Source organism: Opisthorchis viverrini (genome assembly GCF_000715545.1).
Source record: "Opisthorchis viverrini unplaced genomic scaffold opera_v5_176, whole genome shotgun sequence".
NCBI lineage: Eukaryota > Metazoa > Platyhelminthes > Trematoda > Opisthorchiida > Opisthorchiidae > Opisthorchis > Opisthorchis viverrini.
In genome coordinates this window covers 876,976-897,448 of record NW_008751834.1, presented here as the reverse complement: position 1 = coordinate 897,448, position 20,473 = coordinate 876,976, and the positions used below count along the sequence as shown (strand labels likewise).

Sequence of the window (20,473 nt, the reverse complement as noted above, 5' to 3'; positions counted from 1 at the left end):
TGTGCGGTTTTTGGGGCCGACCTTTTCTAACCCGTCCTTCCTCGGGGGAAGGCAGCATCGCTGCTTCCATAAATATGGACATGCTGGTCGCCTGGGGGAAACACCTTACTGTCTTCACTGTCGCAGCGGACAGTACGACTTTACCCCCAGACCGCCCCGTACCACGACTGCTCGTAGTGCGGGGTCTCGCTGCTCCCCTTCGGCCTTCCTGGCATGGTTGTACCTTGTGGAACGAAGTTCCAGCCAGTGTAGCCCGCAGGATCTTTGCAGCACTCAAGCCCGACCACGACGTCAAGGTCGGGAATCATAAGATATGACATACTCCAAATTTGAACAGTCGAACGTTATTGGCCTCTACTCTAGTTAGTTTTTCGCGTGAATTTACTGACTGAAAGGTCCGTGGTTCGAACCCAAGCTATGTAACTTGATTTCTATCCAGGCTTGGGCAACCCGGCAGTATCTCAGCTCTTGTGCAACCTTCGGCATCGCAGCTAGGCACCGAAAGGGTGTTACAGCTGGACGATTGTGTTTCTCGTTGATCTTAGACAGGTATGCTTGACGTAAGCAGTTTTAAGGAACAGCGTGTGGAAGGTCCCGTACTCTCCCCATCATCCGGCACTACTGTAAACCCGACAGCTGTGTTTAAAAGCCTCAAGTTAGTGTGACAGGCCCACTGACATCTGAGTTGAATGGTCGCATTTCATTTCTCTAGACCTTATCGTCCAACAGTCTAAGCCAGCGCATTTTGGAGGCCATGCAAATGAGTTGTCACTCGGCGATTCAGCATAAAGGCTTCAACTTGAAAACAGCTGGTGTGATCATCATTGATACCACGCACCAGGGCAACATACAAGTCATGGGATAATCCCATTTTCTGGTAGATTGAGATATTACTTTCTTGGTTTCTAAAGAACTGTCCCCCTTGACGTGTAGCACGGCCAATATTGTCCAAATTTTGCCGCTTTTTTTGAAGAGTTCATCTCTTTCACCAATTCAATGGTAAAGACCGCCCCATCTAAACAGAATCGCTCCTCAGGGAAGGAAATCTACTCGAGATAAACTTACTAATAGAGACCGTTGTGTTGACCTGGCTAATTTAGCTCTCGATTCAGGTCATCTGTGATGGTTTAAATTTTCATCGATTAAATCCTGCTTAATTGTGTTTTCCCTTGGAATGTTTTTATGATATCTCCTAATCACACACATGCCAAACGTATCCATGAATGAATTAAACATCTTTAATTGTGGACACATAATTAGTTTGTCCCAAATCTCCTAACTATTTACCCGCTGCTCAGCTAGAATTAATCGAAGGTAAGGTTTTGTTTAAACAGGTGAAAATTGGTAACTGCCCTATCTTCCAGAAGTTATGCGTCAACAAAATTGCCCGCAAATTCCACGTGACGGCAGTTAGTGCTATGAGATCTGGCTGGTTTTGTTCAGAGTTGAAGAGACTCGGACCCATCTTTCTTTACCCCACAATCAACAAGTCTTTCTCGTGGAAGGATTTTTGGCAAACTATTTACGGTCGCCAAATAATACTAAAATCCATATCCATTAGTGCTTCACACCCTTTCAATGGAAAATTTGGAGCTGGTAGTCTTAAACTTTATGAAGCTTATCTGTTGGGTAACTCGTTTCTCCCTATTAATGTTATGCTGTTCATACAATTGAATGAGATTACCGGACAAGTTTCGGCGATTTTGCCGTCTTTTCGGTTTGCTAGTCAATATCGTTTGAATTCTAAGTTTTGCCGTTCTAAAATGTCTCGGTGTCATCGATGTCGGCCTACCTGAACCATGTGGCAAACTTTGCATTGCAAATGCGGTCGACAAACATCGTATGCAGTAGGTCCGTCCGATATAAGCGTTAACACCAATTGCGTTCGTAAACTTGTTGGTCTGCGGATTGATCAGTTTTACCATCACCCTTGGGTTTTTCTTACGTTCCAACTATATGTTACTACCTGCCGTATGTTTCAGAGAAACCGGAACCATCTGTTCCCACATCATATACCAACACTTGCAAGACCGACTCATTGGAATCTCAGTCAGCGGCTGCAAAGTTGGCTGAATTCGACTTTGATGAAAGTTCCAACCAGCCGTTCTTCTCATCTGCAGGCGTTGGTGTCACACGACCCCTACGCAAAGTATTGGGGCCTGGCCGACACCCACCTCGCCAACCGCGTGTTGCAAACATGGACAAGATTCTGAACGATCTTTTCCGCAGCAGAAAAGATACGGTCTCTGTTCCCGTTCCTGAGCCCTCACAACGGCCATCTGCTATGTTTCCTCCTGACAGAGATGACAATGAACCACCTGTACTTGTGTCACATGATCTACCTACGGGGGGTGCTCAAACCAACTCGCATACAGAAAGAGTTGACCTTTCTGTGCATGTGGGAAATGCAGTTATTTCTGCGGAGCCCTCGGCGGAGACTAACGTAGGAGTCGTTGTCACCACACATTCGAGTGTTCCTGTTGATCGTCATGGATTCACGTCTGAATCACACACTTTAGTCGCCGATTCTGTTTCTTCCATCGGCCTGCCTCCAAATGGGGGGATATCCTCGGAACCCTTCCAGTCGGAGCTCCCAGCGCAACTTGCACACGCACGAATTGATTGATACACTTGATCTCTGCCGCCATCTATTTTATTGTTCACCTCCACCAGTACACAGGAACACTCTACTTATCCTGTTCTGTTTTCAATTCCTTCTTAGCTTAACATCAAGGGTGAGGTTTAGTTTTGGCACTCCGTCATACCGAAGGCATGAACTGTTTCGAAGTGTTTTGCCCTTTCTGTCTCCTTGGAATATGATATCATTCTCTTTATGATAGTGTTTCCTGTAGGGGCACGAAGTCTGCAGGGTCAGCGGTGTTTTCTTAGTCTTCAGTTGCGCACTACTGATGAGTCCCAGTAGGGATGAAACAGCTCTACGGTGCTTCTCCGCTTTTCAGCATAGACTAACCTCACTTACAAGATGGAATCTCAATTGAATATTCCCTGTCTGGCATACTACCTGCATTGTTCAAACAAGGGGTAGAAAAACCTAGCTTTGAATCTACATTCCGTTGTAATCTTCGTCACAATCGACCGCTAGTGAAGGTAACCGCATGCCACCGAAATTTCTACGTTGTCCCGTGCGCGTCCGGCCTAAGTAACATTATGAGGAGTCCACTGCCTACTATTGGAGCCCTTAGTCTGAACCAGCTTTCCGCAGTGCACTGTATAGGGCATCGAGTAGTTGGGTTTGGTTGGAGTCCTTAAAAACACTTCAACGCATGGCCATGCAGGTCAGACCGTTGAGCTGTCCACTGTAGGGTAAGGGCACATGCTTATGTTTAGATGGGAGAAAGTCTCGCAAGACAACGTAGATTTCGTCATTTTTCCTACTCTTCATCTTATGTCATTCTGCTGCCATTTACACGAACTGCCGTAACTCTGGAAGTCGAATCAGGAAGGAACCTGTTAAGTTAGGATTGCGGGGGTATATTCGGAATGTGTCTACTAGACCAACCTTGTGATGATCGGCTTACTACGGGCACTCGTTCTTGTTTAATTAACTTTGTTTGAGGAATTATCAAATAAAGTTTACTTAGAAGTGACCCTATGCGATAGAAGTAACATAATAAAATAAGGGTAAATGGAATCTCTGGTTGGAAACGGAAGCAAATGAACTGTTCATCCAGAAATCACTGTAAGGGGTGCCTGGGTCGATGGTAGTCGTGGAAATCGTCATCTCAATCAAAATAGCCATGTGGCGCAAAATGTACGGATTGAGACAGGGCTGAGTTATCCTACATTAAAGAGTTTGTGCTAGTTTTCGGCGGTATTTGACACTCACTGAGTTGAGGCTGACGTGGTTGGTGCAAGGAAAAAGTGCAGTGAGACCATACATACTGAACAAGTGTTTTAGGTGCATATAAACATGTGGATGATGATTTTCAGCGGATTCAGCATTCAGGAAGGAAATAGATCTGGGGCGCGACCCAGTCGTCTGCGCTGCAACTCCCGTTCTTTTCTTGCCCTGGTGGCATTTCCGGGATCTCCAGGCTTCGGAAGAGCAGGAAGAAACGGACCAAGATGCTGATCATAAGGTGGGTGTGATGTGCGAAAAGCTACAGAATTGGCGGATTTGGGAATGTTGTGCATTGAGTCGTAAATTGTAGTGTTGTTGTTTCCAAGCGCACCTCGCGCGGAGTGGAACGACTTCGTTTGATTGGACTCACTGTTCGACCTAACTCCCATAGAAAAACAGAAGCTATTCAGTATAGTCATTATTCGTCAGGATATTTCGAATGAGCTATTCATGAGCACGTCAGTCGGAACGATATAGGTGATGCATTGCAGATTGTCCACTCTAAGATCGACTTTATCTAACTGTATATCTGTGGGGACAACTGGACCCTGGGATTCACATCTTAAGTATGGAGAAGACGACTGTGAGCGGCCCTTGTTTTTTGCTTATGGTGAATGCACATGGTCAGCTCAAGTGGATTTTGCACGGTCTAAATTTACCGTGGATCTGACTACTAAATGGCTAAGTTTACTATTAACTTCACACTTGTCGACAACCGCCGTGGTTAAGCTTGTAAACTTTGGGCGTGACGGTCAAGCAATCGCATCGCTACATCCACCTGATGGGCCCCAACCAGGACGAAGCACCCAGTGGGTTGCGTTTTTCAGTACGCAGCATATTTGCTTGGTAAGCTAGTCAAAATCCTACTATTTCAAACATACGAGTTAAGATGTTTGTGATTGTCATGCACTTCAAGGCATCACTGCGCGGAAACGTCTCAATTGTGTCTGCGCTTTAATCAGAACTCCGAGCCACTGATGTACCTTACTTAACAGAACCAGCGGAGGGTGGCGATGTATCCGATTCAATGATTTTCGAAATTACAGTTAGTGTTTCAACGGCAAATATTTGCTTATCGCAATGCCGTCGGCTAGGATCATTTGCACTAATTCGTTTTTAGTGTGCTAATATCTTTGGGTGACATAAATGACCAAATGTCCATGGAATGCACATCACAGGGAACACTCAATCCTCGCCTTCATTTCGACTACATATTACTGTCGAAGAGAATCATGATGAGGTTAGGCCTTGCAGTTCCACGTGATGAGCGTTTATATTGACACGAAACTGGGAAGGTGACGCAGATGCGATGAATGCGTTTACGCTGATTACATAGTTGAGTCCAAGTAAGTGTACAGATTCCCGTTAGCATCAATATTATTTAAATCTGCAGATTAACAAAGGATGCAAACCCCATTATCCTTATTAGAGTTTTTTAACCGTACCAGAATGCAGATATGGCGTATAGGAAGTGGTCTTGCGACATCGAGGTATCTGTTGTCTCAGTCCAGTGGGCATTTGTTCAGCTGTAACAACCTTTCAGTGCCTAGCTGCCATGCCACCCGAAGGCTGTACGAGGGCTGAGATACTGCCAGGTTGCCCAAGCCTAGACAGAAATCGGGATGTAGAGGTCGGGTTCGAAACATGGACCTTTCGGCCTGTAAATTAGCGCTCTAACTACTGAGCCGTGTTGCACTGTTGAATAAGCATATATGCACTCATGCACATCTCATTGTGATTATCAGTAAATCCATGGATATTGTGTTAGCTGGGTTGTGTTGGGTAGTAGTCTGGACTGCGCAAGCTTGGTGCGTCGTTCAGGGAAAGTGAATGATTCTTTACTGAACCGGCATAGGGTGATGCACTGTCGACTATCAGGTGAAGGTGGTCCACCTACACTCAAGGATGCTTGTGACCTTCGTGGATAAGCCACATCAGCTAGGCCGAGGATAAGTGCGGCAAACACGGGCCCATGTAAAACCGTCTATTAAAAACTTGTTTTGCAAAGCAATTGGAATTGAATGGAAACATCCTATTGTTAGACAACGTTCAGTGTCCCATTCGAAACGGACCTAACCATTAACACTCGTACCGTGCGCACTACCAGTGAATGGCAAACATTCTACCCTGCAACCATGCCTCTCAGGATCGTCAGTGAAAAATTTGCCAGTGACAGCAGCCTCTGAAACTAGAGCTTCACTCCAAAGAACAGGCACGAGGTCAACCAGTGAACGCAGGATTCCATTCATTGTGAGCATAGGGAACTGTGTTGTAGATTGACGGCTAAACAGTCTAATTTTCTTTGTGGTAGGGAATTTTTCCTCCGTTCTTCAAAGCTTACTACTCAGAGAACTCCAAACTGACCGTCTTCCGCTGTTTCCGGAAGGCTTCTAGTTTGTTGCAAATGAGTGGATCTTACCCAACTATTAACCATTTCCATTTGTGATCTAAAATATCCTTCAGTGAATTGACAAGTACCGTCACATACAGATGAACACAACGTCGTGCAACAGTCAATCACATAGCCCCACAATTACTCCATTTTCCACAGGGCATACGTTTGGGATCCTTACATGGTGCAACTGTCATGGCGGGAAGTATGTTAGATCTCGTTCTGTACTACTATGACTAAAGCAAGTTTTGCGAAAACAGCTAATTTGTTAGCTATCATGAAACGGAGTCATTCCGTGAAGGCTCTTTCTGACGTGCGCCAGTGTTTTATCGAGTAGGATGGGCCACAGGGATCCTCCCATGAGAAGCGTTTTTCCTTTTACAAACAGTTCATCACCGGAAAACTCGGTAATAAGTAAGCCATCCCAATAGGAAAAGTCTTAAAAAGCAACAATGTCTCCAACTGAGAACTTTCATAACACGTGATCACTGAGCATACGTGCACTCAGGTCAAGACTGTCTAGTTCAACGAATTCCGGACAGAATAGCGAATGTTATTCAGTATCTAGCTTTTTCTAAGGAATATTACATTTTACGACCTTACTTCTGCGTACCAATCACTGTTTTAGGTATTTTTTTCTAACCTCAATCATCAGTCTCATGACTTTTGACTAAATAATAGGGGCAATGAAATTCTCCATTCTGTCTAACTTGCGTGCGGTTGGAATGGGACAACTTCGGTTAACAGGTGACTGGTACAACCTCAAAACATGTGGCACCCTAAAGTGGTTCGACGTGACATATTAGGGAAGATGAGAATCATATCTCGCCGGTAACAATATTCATTGTGTATTACAGCCATTCATCCCTAAAGCATCTACACACCGGATAACGAGTTCTAAGTAATGTTTTAACTAACGGTCCATGAGGCAGAATGTAGACCTCTGTACACTACCTCATTGTTTCAATCGGAATGAAATAACCCATGCAAGTTGGTCGGTCTTTGCGTGACGAAGCAACGGGCAGCTTTTAATTTACTGCCTTTTCTTATCGGTATTGAGAGCTGACAAAATATCAGTGCTGTTCATTTCGCAAAATAATATAGGTTCAAATTTAACCAAGAACAAACCGAACCATGTTAAGGGAAATTCTCTGGAGCCTCGAGGGTGGGATAAAATAAAATAAACATATCTGACGCGAACTGTCATGGGTTTAGAGCCACTTATCTTTGACGAAAACCCCACTTCACCCTGTGTAAACCAATGGAACAAAGCCATCGCGATTACAGCCAATTTGTCATCGACTAAAGCGGTACGTGGAAGTATAAGGGTAGAGACTGGTCAGTCTCAGTCATGAACTGTCGGTTTTGATGTCTTAGTCATTGTGACTTGTGGTACTGCAATACTGAAGGATACTCAAGACTACTGTTTACATCCAAATACTAGAGTAACTATTGTTGTCACTCAATATTACGAGTAAGAAGAACTGTCACAGTTAACCCTGTCGACAGCTGAATACAGTCGCTTCGCATGAAACAGACAAACTGGCCGAATCCCTGTCCTGATCCACATCTGACTAAAAATCATCGGCCATCGCGAAGACACCAGAGCTTATCATTTCATGACGGCTTGCGTACCTCATGACCCATCGAACTATGCTAATGGTGTCCGTGTGACACCCTGAGAATCACATCAGGTTGGTCAACGGCCAGATCTGTGACTAGGCTGAAGGTAGGAGCATTTGTGGCAACTCGTTCAAAAGAGCTTTCCCACTAAACACCAATGCCTTGTGGTCACACTTTTGAACAGAAGGCTCTGATTCAGTACCCCTCAAGTTTTGGACGTCCTGAAAATATCCTTGCCTTATTACAGCAATGATTCCTACAACAAAAATATCGTCGTGCCAAATCAATCATTGCGTGAGGTCTTCAGTAAAGTCGCCTTACTTGCTGCACACAGCAGGGCAGGTAGACGAATGTAAGCCACTGCTGACGCCTTCTTTGTCTTTCACGCACTTTCTCCTTTCTTCCACCCTATTGATGATACTCCCCTTGTAGGTCCATACATTAGGACTGACGGCCCCGTTCATCTTGCATCGGTCTTGGTCGTGGCATACGGCGATGATGATTTATTATTCAGCCGACGCTGACAGCTTCAGGCATCCCGAAATCAATCTTGAATCCTCAAAACCTCAATTTTTGTACTCCAAAGGAAGCGGAAAAACAAGCTATTCTACTCGCATGCTGATGTTTTTGGAGTTCACTTGTGTTGCTTATCAGAAAAATTTCAAGATTTAAGCACATTTATTGAGCTAACTGTTTTGCCACCAGTCTCCTTATGCGCACCTCTGGGGTTGCAGAAACAGTTACAATAGATTGTGCATGGGTCTGCACCGTCCTAAATCATCGGATTTAAAGATCCTTGCTTGACCGGATGCCCTGTCAGGTAGCTACTATGCAGAAATTTCACCAACTGGAAATCGACCGTTATCTGTTTATCCTGTTCGCTTACGCTCCTACCAACTGCAGCTCTGATACCATCGAAGACAAGTCATAACAGGGGCTTACTTACCGGAAGGTTCATGGTTCAAACCGAACCTCTGCATCTCGACTGTTCCTGTCTAGGCTTATGCAACCTGGCAGTATCTCAGCCCTGGAGCTTTCTTCGGGTGGCACGGTAGCTGGGCAACGGAAGGATGTTGAAGCTGAAAGTTTTTCTACTGCGGGCCAAAGCTCAGGTATATTAGCGGTTGCCGGAGATCTGAGGGCAAAAGTGGTCAGACTTAGCGCATCGAAAACTCAACTGGGTGGACCAGCTGGATTGAACTCGGTCCATGCGGGCAACAATTGCTTCAGGTGTGTGCTGATCCAATAATGTTTTGCGGCGGTATTAACTTTCAGAATGAACGAATTAATCCGGTCACACGGTATGCCCTACAGCGTGCTAACCAAGGAACCAAATCTTCCGGACTCTCCTCTAAAGGCCCCAGTGTCAGCTGTCTATTCGCACTGGAACGAGGTCGTACCGTCTTTGCACAATGAAGGGGGATTTTGATCATTAGACAGTTCTACCAGAATATCAGACAGAACAGTGACACTACTAGAAATGTTCCCGCCTGTCTCCAATATTATTCAACCGAACGAGTAATCAGATATCAAGTAAAACTTAGCTTGCGCCCCGACTGTGAAGCCTGATGAACAGGAAAGGCCAAGGATATGGAAGAGGCGCAGAACGCCAGTGATGCTTGAAAGCTGGTCTCCGGAAAATGCCTGTGGGCGAAACACTCAAGGACCACAGTGGCACGACCATTTCCAACTGCAGTCAATGGATTGAGCAACAATTTTCATCGCTGTCTGCTGCACTATAGTGCTGCACAGTCACCCAGGAGAAGGTTCAGAAAAGTGAGTTGCAGCTTTTTTCGAGTGAAGTAGAGGTAACGAAGCAAGAAACATCACTCTCGATGGGACTGTGTCCCAGGGCAGCCCTGCAATTTTGTCATGCTTATCTGCCATTTTTCGGTGTCTCACGTTGACCTTTTCGAGCATACAAAAGTATGAAGTCTGCGCTTGCCTCTTGAGGGTACCTACAATCCGCTGATAAAAGTCATCGCAATGCACTTACTAGCATCGATAAGAATAATGGATGGTCGTGAACATGAACCCAATACGCCAGTTATGTTTAAAAACAGGCAACTTTTATCACTGAAATTTCATTAAGAACATCCTCTGCTCCACCAAGTGATGGTTATTGTGAACCCATCGCATAACACCGTTACCGTTTGGTGTTTGAAGGTACTTTTATGCACGGAGTAGAGAAGCATTGGATTCCCTCAAGTCAGTCTCCCTAAGCATTGAAATATGACAGGGTGAGTCTGGTTACCAGTTTCTTTGGGAATTGACCCAGCTCGAATCAAGTGCCTATCATATGGAAACGGTTCAATACGGTCAGTTGAAACAGCTACAAAATGTTAACCATTCACCTTATCGTTTCTTGTCTTCGGTGGGAATCTTATGACACCTTGGAACTAGTCTTCTCAGAACCTCGGGTTCAAAGAATTGGCAAAACTGCTTCCCATGCCAGACGCTCGGATTTGAAAACCTGGTACCTCCAAGGACGTGCACTGCTGATAAGCTCCAGTAGTGATGCACCTCGAGACCGATGTTTCACTGTTTTGGCCTACATTAGCGACAGCTATGGTATGGGAACGAAGTAGGATTGGTCAAACGACAATGCTGTGGCTACAAATTCCGTCAGCTCCACAATTACCTGTGAGTAGGCAACCTATCGGGTGACTCCTGACAGTCCTTTTGCTGCGGTGTGTGGTATAGGGGATATTAACGATGAAGCGTTATACTTTTTCGTATATCTCACCTTCATCGTATCTCACCTCGCTGGATATTCCGACCAATACTTTGAAGTTTATGCACCGGTTTTTAAATAGATGTGTATCCGATCTCGAATAAAGTAAAGATTTCTCGTTCATTTCCCCTTAATAGCATATGGGAAAGACGTTTACGTGAAAATGCGCAAAATTCCAAACTTCATTGTAACTTATTTCTGAGGTTTATCTGAGAGACTCAAAAATCAGCTAGCCGTTCAGGACGAGTTCGATCTTCCTGATGCGGCGATGATTGTATGAAGCCGTACAGAATGCGGACGTAAATACCTTAATAAAATGGGCTTTGCAATTAACCAGACTAATATCACTTATCTACAAGCTAAACGTAAACAAACTGATTGAGGTGAATTTGCACTATTTCCCAATCAGCGCCTACCTGACTTTGCTGACACGGGCAGTCATATAAGTACCTTTTTTATTACTGAAATGCCGCTTTGTCATCCGTCATCACGTTGTCGGGCGCTAACGGATACGCTGGGGAATTTTCCAGAGCTAATAATAAACAAGTGTCTGGTACTTGTTTCCACAGTTGTGCTTAGGCTAACGGACGGATGGAACCAGAATTATGTTTGTTTTCCCACATCATTCTCGTTCCGTCAGATCTAAATGGACACCAGTGGCTTGCACGTGGCACTACACTAGGCTCCGACCAAGACTAATGTGGTACATCAAATGTGTGCGTACGTCGATTCGCTTCACCACTACTGATTGGCCCATCCACTCCAGATATCTTCCACGCATGAACCAGGGCAAACTAAAGGCTAGAAATTGCATTTCGCGACATTGTTGGATGTCGTTGTGTCAATGTCTACCTATCTGCCTGGTCATACCGGCACTTTACGTTGTCAAGGTTCCTAGTTTACAGTGACTTCCTAAACGAATGTCATTTATTTAGTCATCTTGACCGTCTTTGTAAGTGACACTTCCTTTGGAAACGCTAACTTTATCTGACACTGCCCTAAGACGACCTCTCCAGATGATAACTGGCGCTCCCAAATCGCAAAAGAATTATATAAACATTGAACTGCGTAAATAAAAACATCGTTTCATACCTTTGAGCGACATTTTCACCACTAGCCTTTCCCTCTTTATGTATTTCAATAGGATGTAGAGTCGGCGTCAACAGTTCCTGTCCTGGAACCTCTTCCACCTGCTGCGCCATTGGATCGGAAGTGCGGAGCACTGGCAGTTTGACAGGAATGATTCTAGTTCCTGGAAGATGGGAGCTATGGGGACTCGTTCTTCCTGTTTGCCAGAGTTTGTTTTGTAAGCTTGCCACTGAAGGTCTGACCCAAAAACCTTCCGTGGCCTTGATTGAAGTCTTAGGAGTCAACAGTATAGCAGAAGAAGAAGAATCAGGATTTAATTCTGGAGAGAGAATGCTCGGCCCAGTATCTGTCTGCAAGATAAACATGAAAGCACCCTTTTAACTGATTCAGGTATTTGCTGAAATGACTTTCGATGGCAATAGGCATTGGTCTGAAAATCATTCCCTTCAGGTACATAGGGTTAAGCCAACAGTAGTGCCAGTGATTGTGACACAAGTACGAATTTACTAAGGCGACGGGAGCAAAGGGTATTTGCTACGGCCAGAGTTTTTCCTCTCTGGATGGCTCATCCTGTGTAGTCCCTCAAGTGGCCAAATGCATAGTCGTTTCAATACTTTCAACGTTCCACTACAACGTGAAGCAGAGTTGTTTAGTTTCAGTGATTTCGTTCCACGTAAATGCTTCAGTTTGAACCTCTGCATTTACCTGCGCGACTCGATACTAGTTCACTATATCTTGACTTGCACGTGAATAAATAAGAGAAAGATGAACTTTATATATATATATATACTGCAGGGAATTTCGAACCCATGACTCCCCGGCTAGTGGTTTGACCGCTTAACCGTTCGGCCACGAACGGCTGTCCACCACTGTGATTAACTCGCACTAAGAGAGGATAGGACGCCACTCATCCTTAAATCGCAGAATCCAAATCCACGGAATTTCGCGAGATGCGCAACGGTGGTGATTTTCAATAAGGGCGAAACAGCTGTACGGTGCTTCACGACTTTCCAGTACAGACTGGCTTTATTTATAAACTGAAATTTCAATTTAAAATTCATACATCTCCTTGCACCGCCAACATTATTCACAATACTGTGGTGCAGACTAACAGTTTCCAGATGAATATTCCTTGATGATACTCTATGTAAGCAGCCGAAGCCGTAGCTGAATACGGTATAGTATAAGCCCAAAAGGTAGCATTTAACCCAGACGATGGTCTGCTCACTTTTGTAAGGCAACTGTCGCGCGATGCTAATAAATTTGGGTCCAGGGCATGTGACGCGTTTTTTCGGAGTTATTCTCTGAGAGGTTCAGCACTTTATTGACAGTCACTTTAAAACACCTCAAAACAAGCCTTCCTTCGGACAAGCCACCAATCGAGGATCAAGTGGACATCGTGTGACCGAAGGGCAGGTACACTATACCCTGTTTGTGAAAGTTTATCACACTTCTGATCAAACACTTGTGGTAGAGTGATAAATAATGCATAACTGCCAATTACAAGGTTTTGTGCTCGAAAGTTTTCAGATTGTGAGATACATACCACTAAGAACCCTTAAAAACAGTAAAACAAAAAAGCTGCAAGTACTCAACACTTCAGCATCAATTAACTTCAGTTTTACAGCAAAACCTCTCTTTAGACCAGAATCAGCTGCTGAATCGGTAGGCTTTTTGAAAGTCTTAATGACACTACTTTCGAATTTCTAAGTAACGTATACTGAGTGACTGGTACGTCCCCCAAGACCCAAATGAGCCCAATAGTTTAAACTGAAGAACGGCTACTAGTGCCAATCAGCTCGAAAGAGTGCACCATGAAAAGCAGCCACTAGATTCCTGAGAGATTTCCTTCCTGTTTCCTACTGGAAGCAGATGGCGATGGATCCCACGGATTTCTAGTTGCCGCACTTTCATAAGTAAAATCGTCTAATTTTGTTGATATCGCCGCAACAATGTGGAAAAATAAGGATAAACAGGTGTTCCACGTGATAATTTTTTTTCTTTTTATTTCATTTTTTCAGAATGAAATCTACGGTATACAGCTTCCGACTCTTAAAAAACTGTCGTGTGCCATTTTTATGCTTGGTGTTTGGGTTATTATTGTAACAAGTCCACGGGGATCCTGAAATACCGACATGAAGGCAATTGTATCATTGAATTCCGACGCTACCAAACACTCCCTACATAATTCCGCTGTCGTGGGACAAATGACGGGTGTCAGGTTGTGTTTACCTTGTAAGTAATAAACGGTCTACGATATTATAAATGAAGACTATGGAATAAACCCAAACAAGTCTCTTGTCATCGAATTCAACCTAATAAATGTAGTCAGCCAGCACCTTGCGCGTTACGGATCGAGCGTTGGCTCGCTCTAACGCTCCTGAAAGAGTTCACCCATGCTTCACCAGAATGTTGATTACATCATTGTTAAATCCCCTGTTTGTGTGTATCTCAAAACCTTTGACAAGAAAAATATGCATACAGCGCAGAAGTTGACTGAACACCTCCGAAACACTCTTTGAACGGAGGTTACTCTTGATCACTCATTTTTTGTTTACCTTTTAAGTGCTGATACTCTGATCGCTCGACCTAATTCATCACCAGGACATGGTACAACAGTGGATACTACTAATGAGACATGCGAGTAGTATGCTTTTAGTAACTCAGCTTCGCGTCCATTGTAAAGTGAGATTTGTTACGGAATCACTTTGCAGCATTCGTTTAAAATTGAGTGATAGTTATTGAATATCCAGGAAAGTTCAGGAAGACGCGTTCGAGAAGAAATCGGATGTTCAATAACAAGATGCATGAGAGTCTTGCTTCCCTTTCCAATAGTCTGTAACTGTTCAGTTGGTGTTTTCCAATAACTAGCTCCGCAGCGAAGGCCTTCTTTTTTTCCATTGGTTCCGTGACCAGGGTAAGAATGAAGATCCGGTGGTCACAACCCTTGGAGGATGGGGATGTCCGGACCTTCCTGGAGGACTTCGAGGAGGTTCCGGAAGCTGGTGGACTGGATACCGAACGGGGTAGGTTGGCAGTGTTGAATACTCTTCTCGGACGCCGGGCGAAATCGGCCCTGGATGCGGCCAGAAGAGGCCCTCGGAAGATGGTCTTGGCCGCAGCAAAGAAAGCTCTTGCAGCGAAACACTGGCCGACCGCTAGGAGGATATGAGGCGGTTCAAGACAGCCAGGATGGAACCGGGAGGTGACCCGACGGAGTTCTCCGCCGACCTGCAGAAGTCGATGAATCGCGCCAGCAGTTGCTGTATGACCAGTCGGTTGAAGGCGTGCCCAGTTGTGGTTGGCAAGAGCAACTGGCCAGTTGAGTGTGGAACACCTGGTGCATCTGACACGGGAATTGGCCGAGACACCACTGACCATGTTTCAGTCGCAGGACAACAGGGAAGATTTAACACTGAAGGACCTGAAGAACAAAGTGAACCAATTCACCGAACAACTTGAAGGCATCAAGATGGAATCGCGGAGGCACGTTTGAACGAAGCGATGCTACAAATGTGGCACGTCTGGCCATTGGATGAATCAATGTAATCCTATCCGACCACCTGTACATAAGACTTTAAATTACTCCTTCTTTCCCGAGTGGGTTGTGATTAGCGCAGTGACTCAGGCTACCATGCAGGCCGTTATCGAGATAGACGAGAAGAGGGAGCTGTGCTTGACTGATACTGGAGCAGGGCTATCACCGAAGCGGAGAGGGAACCAAGCTGAACGCAGACCGTGCGCGCTAGCCGTGAGAGCGGTGGGTGGATATCGACTGAAAATTGACGGATTTTCAATGCAATCAGTATGCCTAGGCGACAAGTCCGTGCAGCGCGCATGCCTGATCGGCCCAGACATAGAACAGACAATATTGGGGGCAGATTTTCTCAAGAGCGTAGATTCCGTGGTCGACCTGAAACAGGGAAAACTAATGATAAGGTATGGCACAGTCAAGCTTGAAGATTACCCAAGCACTGCTATGAGTGAGCTGCATGTCTGAAAGCTTCCGTCTTGAAACGTGCCATCAGTCAAGTCCGCGGTCGAGGAATATTCCGAACTGTTCATGGGCAATGAAGATCCGTTTGGCTTCTGTCCGTGGACTGAACACGAAATTCCCCCTTGTCCGAATGCTTTCGACCTTATGGCCCTCGTCCGCTGCCGCTCCATCTGCGGGAGGAGGTCCATAAAGAAATTCAAGAGATGTTGAAAAATGGCATGATCGAAGAAGCCAACAGTGCATACAACTCCCCAGTTGTGCTTGTAAGGAAGGCGAACGGAGAATCCTGGTTTCGAGTGAATTCCAGGCGTTTGAATGAACTGACCGTAAATCGGATTGTTGTACCTTAGGTTGCGGAGATTTTCGATTCCCTCCAGTATTCCCCATATTTCACGGTGTTCGACCTGCGTTCCGAATACCTGCAACTATCTATCAAGTCGGAGGACCGAGAGGAAACGGCGTTCACAGTTGAGGAAACCCAATATCAATTTAAACGGAAACCGTTTGGTTTGTCTGGGGCATCATTCATATTCCGGCGTTTGATGATTCGTTTAACGAAGGGAGCAGAGAATGTTGCCGATTACAGGGGCGATATCGTTGTGTGCAGCTATTCGGAACCAGAGCACGCAGTTCACTTCAGTGCCGTATTGAATCGTATCCAGGAGGCTGGTCTGCGAATAAATGGAGCCAAGACACAGCTCGCCCGGAATTCGGTGACAATGTAGGGGCATAAAGTGTGTCACGGAGCGGTTAGGCGACTGCCAGAGAAACTAACTTGCTATTCCCAGTTCAAAGCGGTCTCTAAGGCAGTTTCTTATACAAGCAGCATACTACAGCAGGTTTGTCAAGGATTTCAACACGATGCCCGCTCTGCTGTACGATTTGCTCGGCCACAATCGGAAATTCGAATGGACCGTTCGTTGCATCTCCACCTTACCTGATGCTACTGGGTTACAGTCAGAAGACTAGAAGGCGGTCAGAAAAACTGTATTAATGCAATCACAACTTTCTATTTATATGATTCACTTTTGACCGTATTTGACGATCTATCACCTATCAACCAACCAGTGTCTCTTTCACGCCCACACCGGTTCTCGGGCGGTTGCTCCGTTGTCTCGGTTAATCATAGACGGCCGTCTATGCGTTTGGGGTGCCTTGGCCATCGGGTGGGCGTGAAGTGCATGTGTCCCTTCTTTACCATGCTCCAGACATGTGGGCGTACTCGCACAGCACTATTTCACCACATGGTTGTTCCGCTGTGCAGTGGGCTGATGCGCAGCCATATTACCAGGGAGGCATATGAGGCTCCCGAGCGTGTCAGATCGCGAATTATTGATCAGCAACTGACTCTCAAACTGGTCCACGTCCTTGAATTTTCTTATCGATACCGGTGCTGAGTTTAGTGTAATTCCTCCTACACGCAAGCATAACTTACAGCCGGTGGCATATACTCTGCAGGCAGCCAACGGTACGAGCATTAAGACCTATGGTGAAAAGCTTCTTACTCTCGACCTAGGTCTTCGCCGTCAGTTCCCGTGGGTTTTCACAGTGGCCGACGTTAAAAAACCCATTAGTGGTCTGGACTTCCTCACGTCATTTGGTCTCACGGTTGATCTCCACAGACGGCAGCTGCTGGACAGTTCGACGACTCTCTCTATAAATGGCAAAGCTTCATCCATTAATTCTATTGGAATCCGCCCAGCTTTGCCGGATAACCGTTACACAGCACTGCTTCGTCAATTTCCAGAGATCCTGAAACCTGCTTCCAAGACCACTTCCGTAAAACATTATGTCTTCCACCATATCTCGACAAAAGGCCCACTCACCGCATCCCGCCCACTGCGGTTAGCTCCGGAAAAGCTTGCCATAGCCAAGACCGAATTCCGACATTTGCTTCAACTGGGTATCATACGGCCGTCATGCAGCCCTTGGTCATCTCCACTACATATGCTCCCCAAAAAGTCCGAGGGAGATTGGAGACCATGTGGCGATTATCGCGCACTAAATCGTGTCACTATCCCGGACAAATACCCAATTCCGTATCTGCATGATTTTGCCCTTACTCTTCACGGCAAATCTGTCTTCAGTAAATTAGACCTTGTCAGAGCATACCATCAGATACCTGTCGCTCCAGACGATATTCCCAAAACTGCTATCACCACTCCATTCGGTCTATATGAATACGTTCGTATGCCATTTGGGCTCAGAAATGCAGCTCAAACATTTCCACGATTCATGGATCAAGTCCTACGGGGACTAGACTTCGTCTACGCTTATATTGACGATGTACTTATCGCCAGTCGGTCCTAATCCGCTATATACTACAGCCGGTTGGTTAAGGATTTCAACACGATGCCCGATCTACTCTATGACTCGCTGTGGCACAATCGGAAATTCGAATGCACCGAAGAAGCACATCAGGCTTTTAAGCGTGTCAAAGCGCAGATATTGAATCAGCAACTGACTCTCAAACTGCCCGGGGTCGGAGAGATGTTCACTGTCGCAACGGACGCTAGTGATCGTGGTATCGACGCAGTCCTAAAGCAGAGGAATGAAGCTGTCGAATATGCCAGTCGGTTCCTGACTAACGCTGAACAGAACCATTCGACCAGTGAAAAAAAATGTTTAGCGATCGTCTGGATGTTGGACAACGATTTCATGTCGAAACCGCGGTCGGGAATCTAAAAGATTAAATGGGACTCAACTTCGTAAGTGGCATGGTACACCCGAAGAGTGGCCTAATAGACCAGCTGCTGGAGTCGACCGAACGGAGGTAAGTGAAAATCGGTGGCCTGCGAGCGACCTTTAAAGGGGGAATGTGTGTAACGGTGGATACCACTGACGAGGCATGCAAGTAATATGTTTTCTCGTAACTCAGCTTCGCGTGTGTTGGAAAGTCAGTTTTGCTTCCCTGTCCAATAGTCTGTAACTGTCCAGTTGGTTGGTGCCAATAACTAACTAACTAACTAACTCAATGGTAGTTGAATTCACAGTACAATGTATAGTTTTGCCGAAGTAACGAGGATTCGAATCACTTCCAATGGAAACGTGTGTGAAAAGGCAAGTGGCAGGATATGAAACCATTGATCCCTTAATTGACTGAGCTGTGTTGCACGCTATAACTCAGGGTAGATTCAGAATTCAAAGTGATCCGTTACATGCTGGAGTCGTCACTGTTTAGCTCGCTAGTCTTGTAAGTTCGGTTACAACCCTTTTGCAGTGAACACTTGTGGGATCCAACGAAAATTTTGTCCTATGTGAAGTATTCTCTAACAGGATTCAGTGGTTTCTCCTTTAGTTTATGCCACTTCTAAGGTTGATGAAAACCATTTGATGTAAGCCTAGTGAGCCATACAGTGCGTAGCTGTGTGTTTGCTTTTATTGATATGAAGGAGCAGTGATGAATGTGATGCAGTAATCATGCATATATGGCATACGAACTCTGCTTGGTTGTCTCAGTTCTGAGAGGCAAACACACGATTGTATTCATCAAACTGCCTGGGACTTTAACATACAAAGGTGTCCCTCAACGTATTTATTCCTGGGACTTTTCAATATAAAATGCAGACAATAAAAAACATGGCTCACTCTGTGATAACACCTAGGATACTATGTGCTCTGAAAGTTTAAGATTCGTATCAGAGTGAATGATTTTGAAAACCAGTATAAAAATTATGAACTAGTCTGTGCCGTGGTTGTGATCGATCTTGTCCAGAAACTTTATGCCATTTCAGTCTTCCGTTCTTCTTGAGGAAACTACGCAGACGTTTTCTCGAAACTCCTCAACAACCCACGACCGGTTTCGTCCCACTTGGGGATCATCTGGTAGGCGCAGTCCTCCTATTTGTTTTCCTTTGCGTGCCAAGTGATGAGGAACAATTTTTCCTCATGGTAGGTTGACTAGGAGATACATAACAATCCGTGAGTTATTTTCTGTGAGTATTTGCGATATAGAAAAATTGCTAATATATTTGTCAGTAATATAAATTGAACGTTAATGTGCTTCTCAGTTTGCGTTGATTCACTGAGACTGATAAGACTAACGAGTTAAGGCTGATTATAAAACAGTTTACTAGCGTACATATCAGGCCTTGAATACTGCAGTGTCCATTGAGAGCTTACTTTACTGAAGATGTTGCCTCATAGACCTGGACCAATGGAAGTTCCCACCTTGAAAGCTATGTCCTGCTCACATTGGAAAATAATCACCGGGCATTAGGGTTCGTTGAAGCTGTCTCTGCTGAGAATGACAATACTTAAAATCTCAGCAATCCTACTCCATTTATGGTGCATGGTTATTGTGCACGACAAAGTCGGGCAACCGTTATTTATACTTAAATTAAAATTCTCCGGGTATTTTTGCGACCGAAGCTTACTATTACGGGGATCACTGCCCAGGATGGAACCCATCCGTCGCGAACCGGCTGTCTTCTGCTTTACTGAATTTTACCCGCTAAACCCTCAGTGAAGAGTGATGTATTTAAAACACTTGCTTTGCACCGCCATCATTCACGGTACCACTATGAGCGTCGTCATCGTCGACGCCACTATCCTCAATGGTAGCGACATCAACGTGAAAAACAGTGCTTTACAACAACATTATGGTGCCTGGATAGACGTGTCTTCATAGCTTTATAACCTCAAGGCCCACGATCCGAATAGAAGAGGCAGTGAAGCTTGCTTACGCTTTCAGGCTGAATGCACATTTGCATTTGTTCTTGATGTCCCGGGCTTAGTGTGGATTGTTAAGTCAATCCAGCAAGGTTGATCCGCGTG

General features: G+C 45.2%; 2 protein-coding genes across 2 annotated transcripts in view; one reads left to right on the top strand and one right to left on the bottom strand.

Moving 5' to 3' along the window:
* Positions 1-2,761, top strand: part of T265_07613 (hypothetical protein) — a gene marked incomplete at both ends in the record, with an annotated part of 21,298 nt that extends 18,537 nt beyond the window's left edge. The window contains one exon of the mRNA XM_009173177.1: positions 1,983-2,761. Within this exon, the coding sequence (XP_009171441.1) occupies positions 1,983-2,626 (644 nt within the window). The remainder of the gene's footprint in view (positions 1-1,982) is intronic.
* A 684-nt stretch (positions 2,762-3,445) lies between these two features.
* T265_07612 (hypothetical protein) overlaps positions 3,446-20,473 on the bottom strand; it is a gene marked incomplete at both ends in the record, with an annotated part of 35,979 nt that continues 18,951 nt past the window's right edge. The window contains 2 exons of the mRNA XM_009173176.1: positions 3,446-4,240; positions 11,704-12,050. Of these exons, the coding sequence (XP_009171440.1) occupies positions 3,964-4,240; positions 11,704-12,050 (624 nt within the window). The remainder of the gene's footprint in view (positions 4,241-11,703; positions 12,051-20,473) is intronic.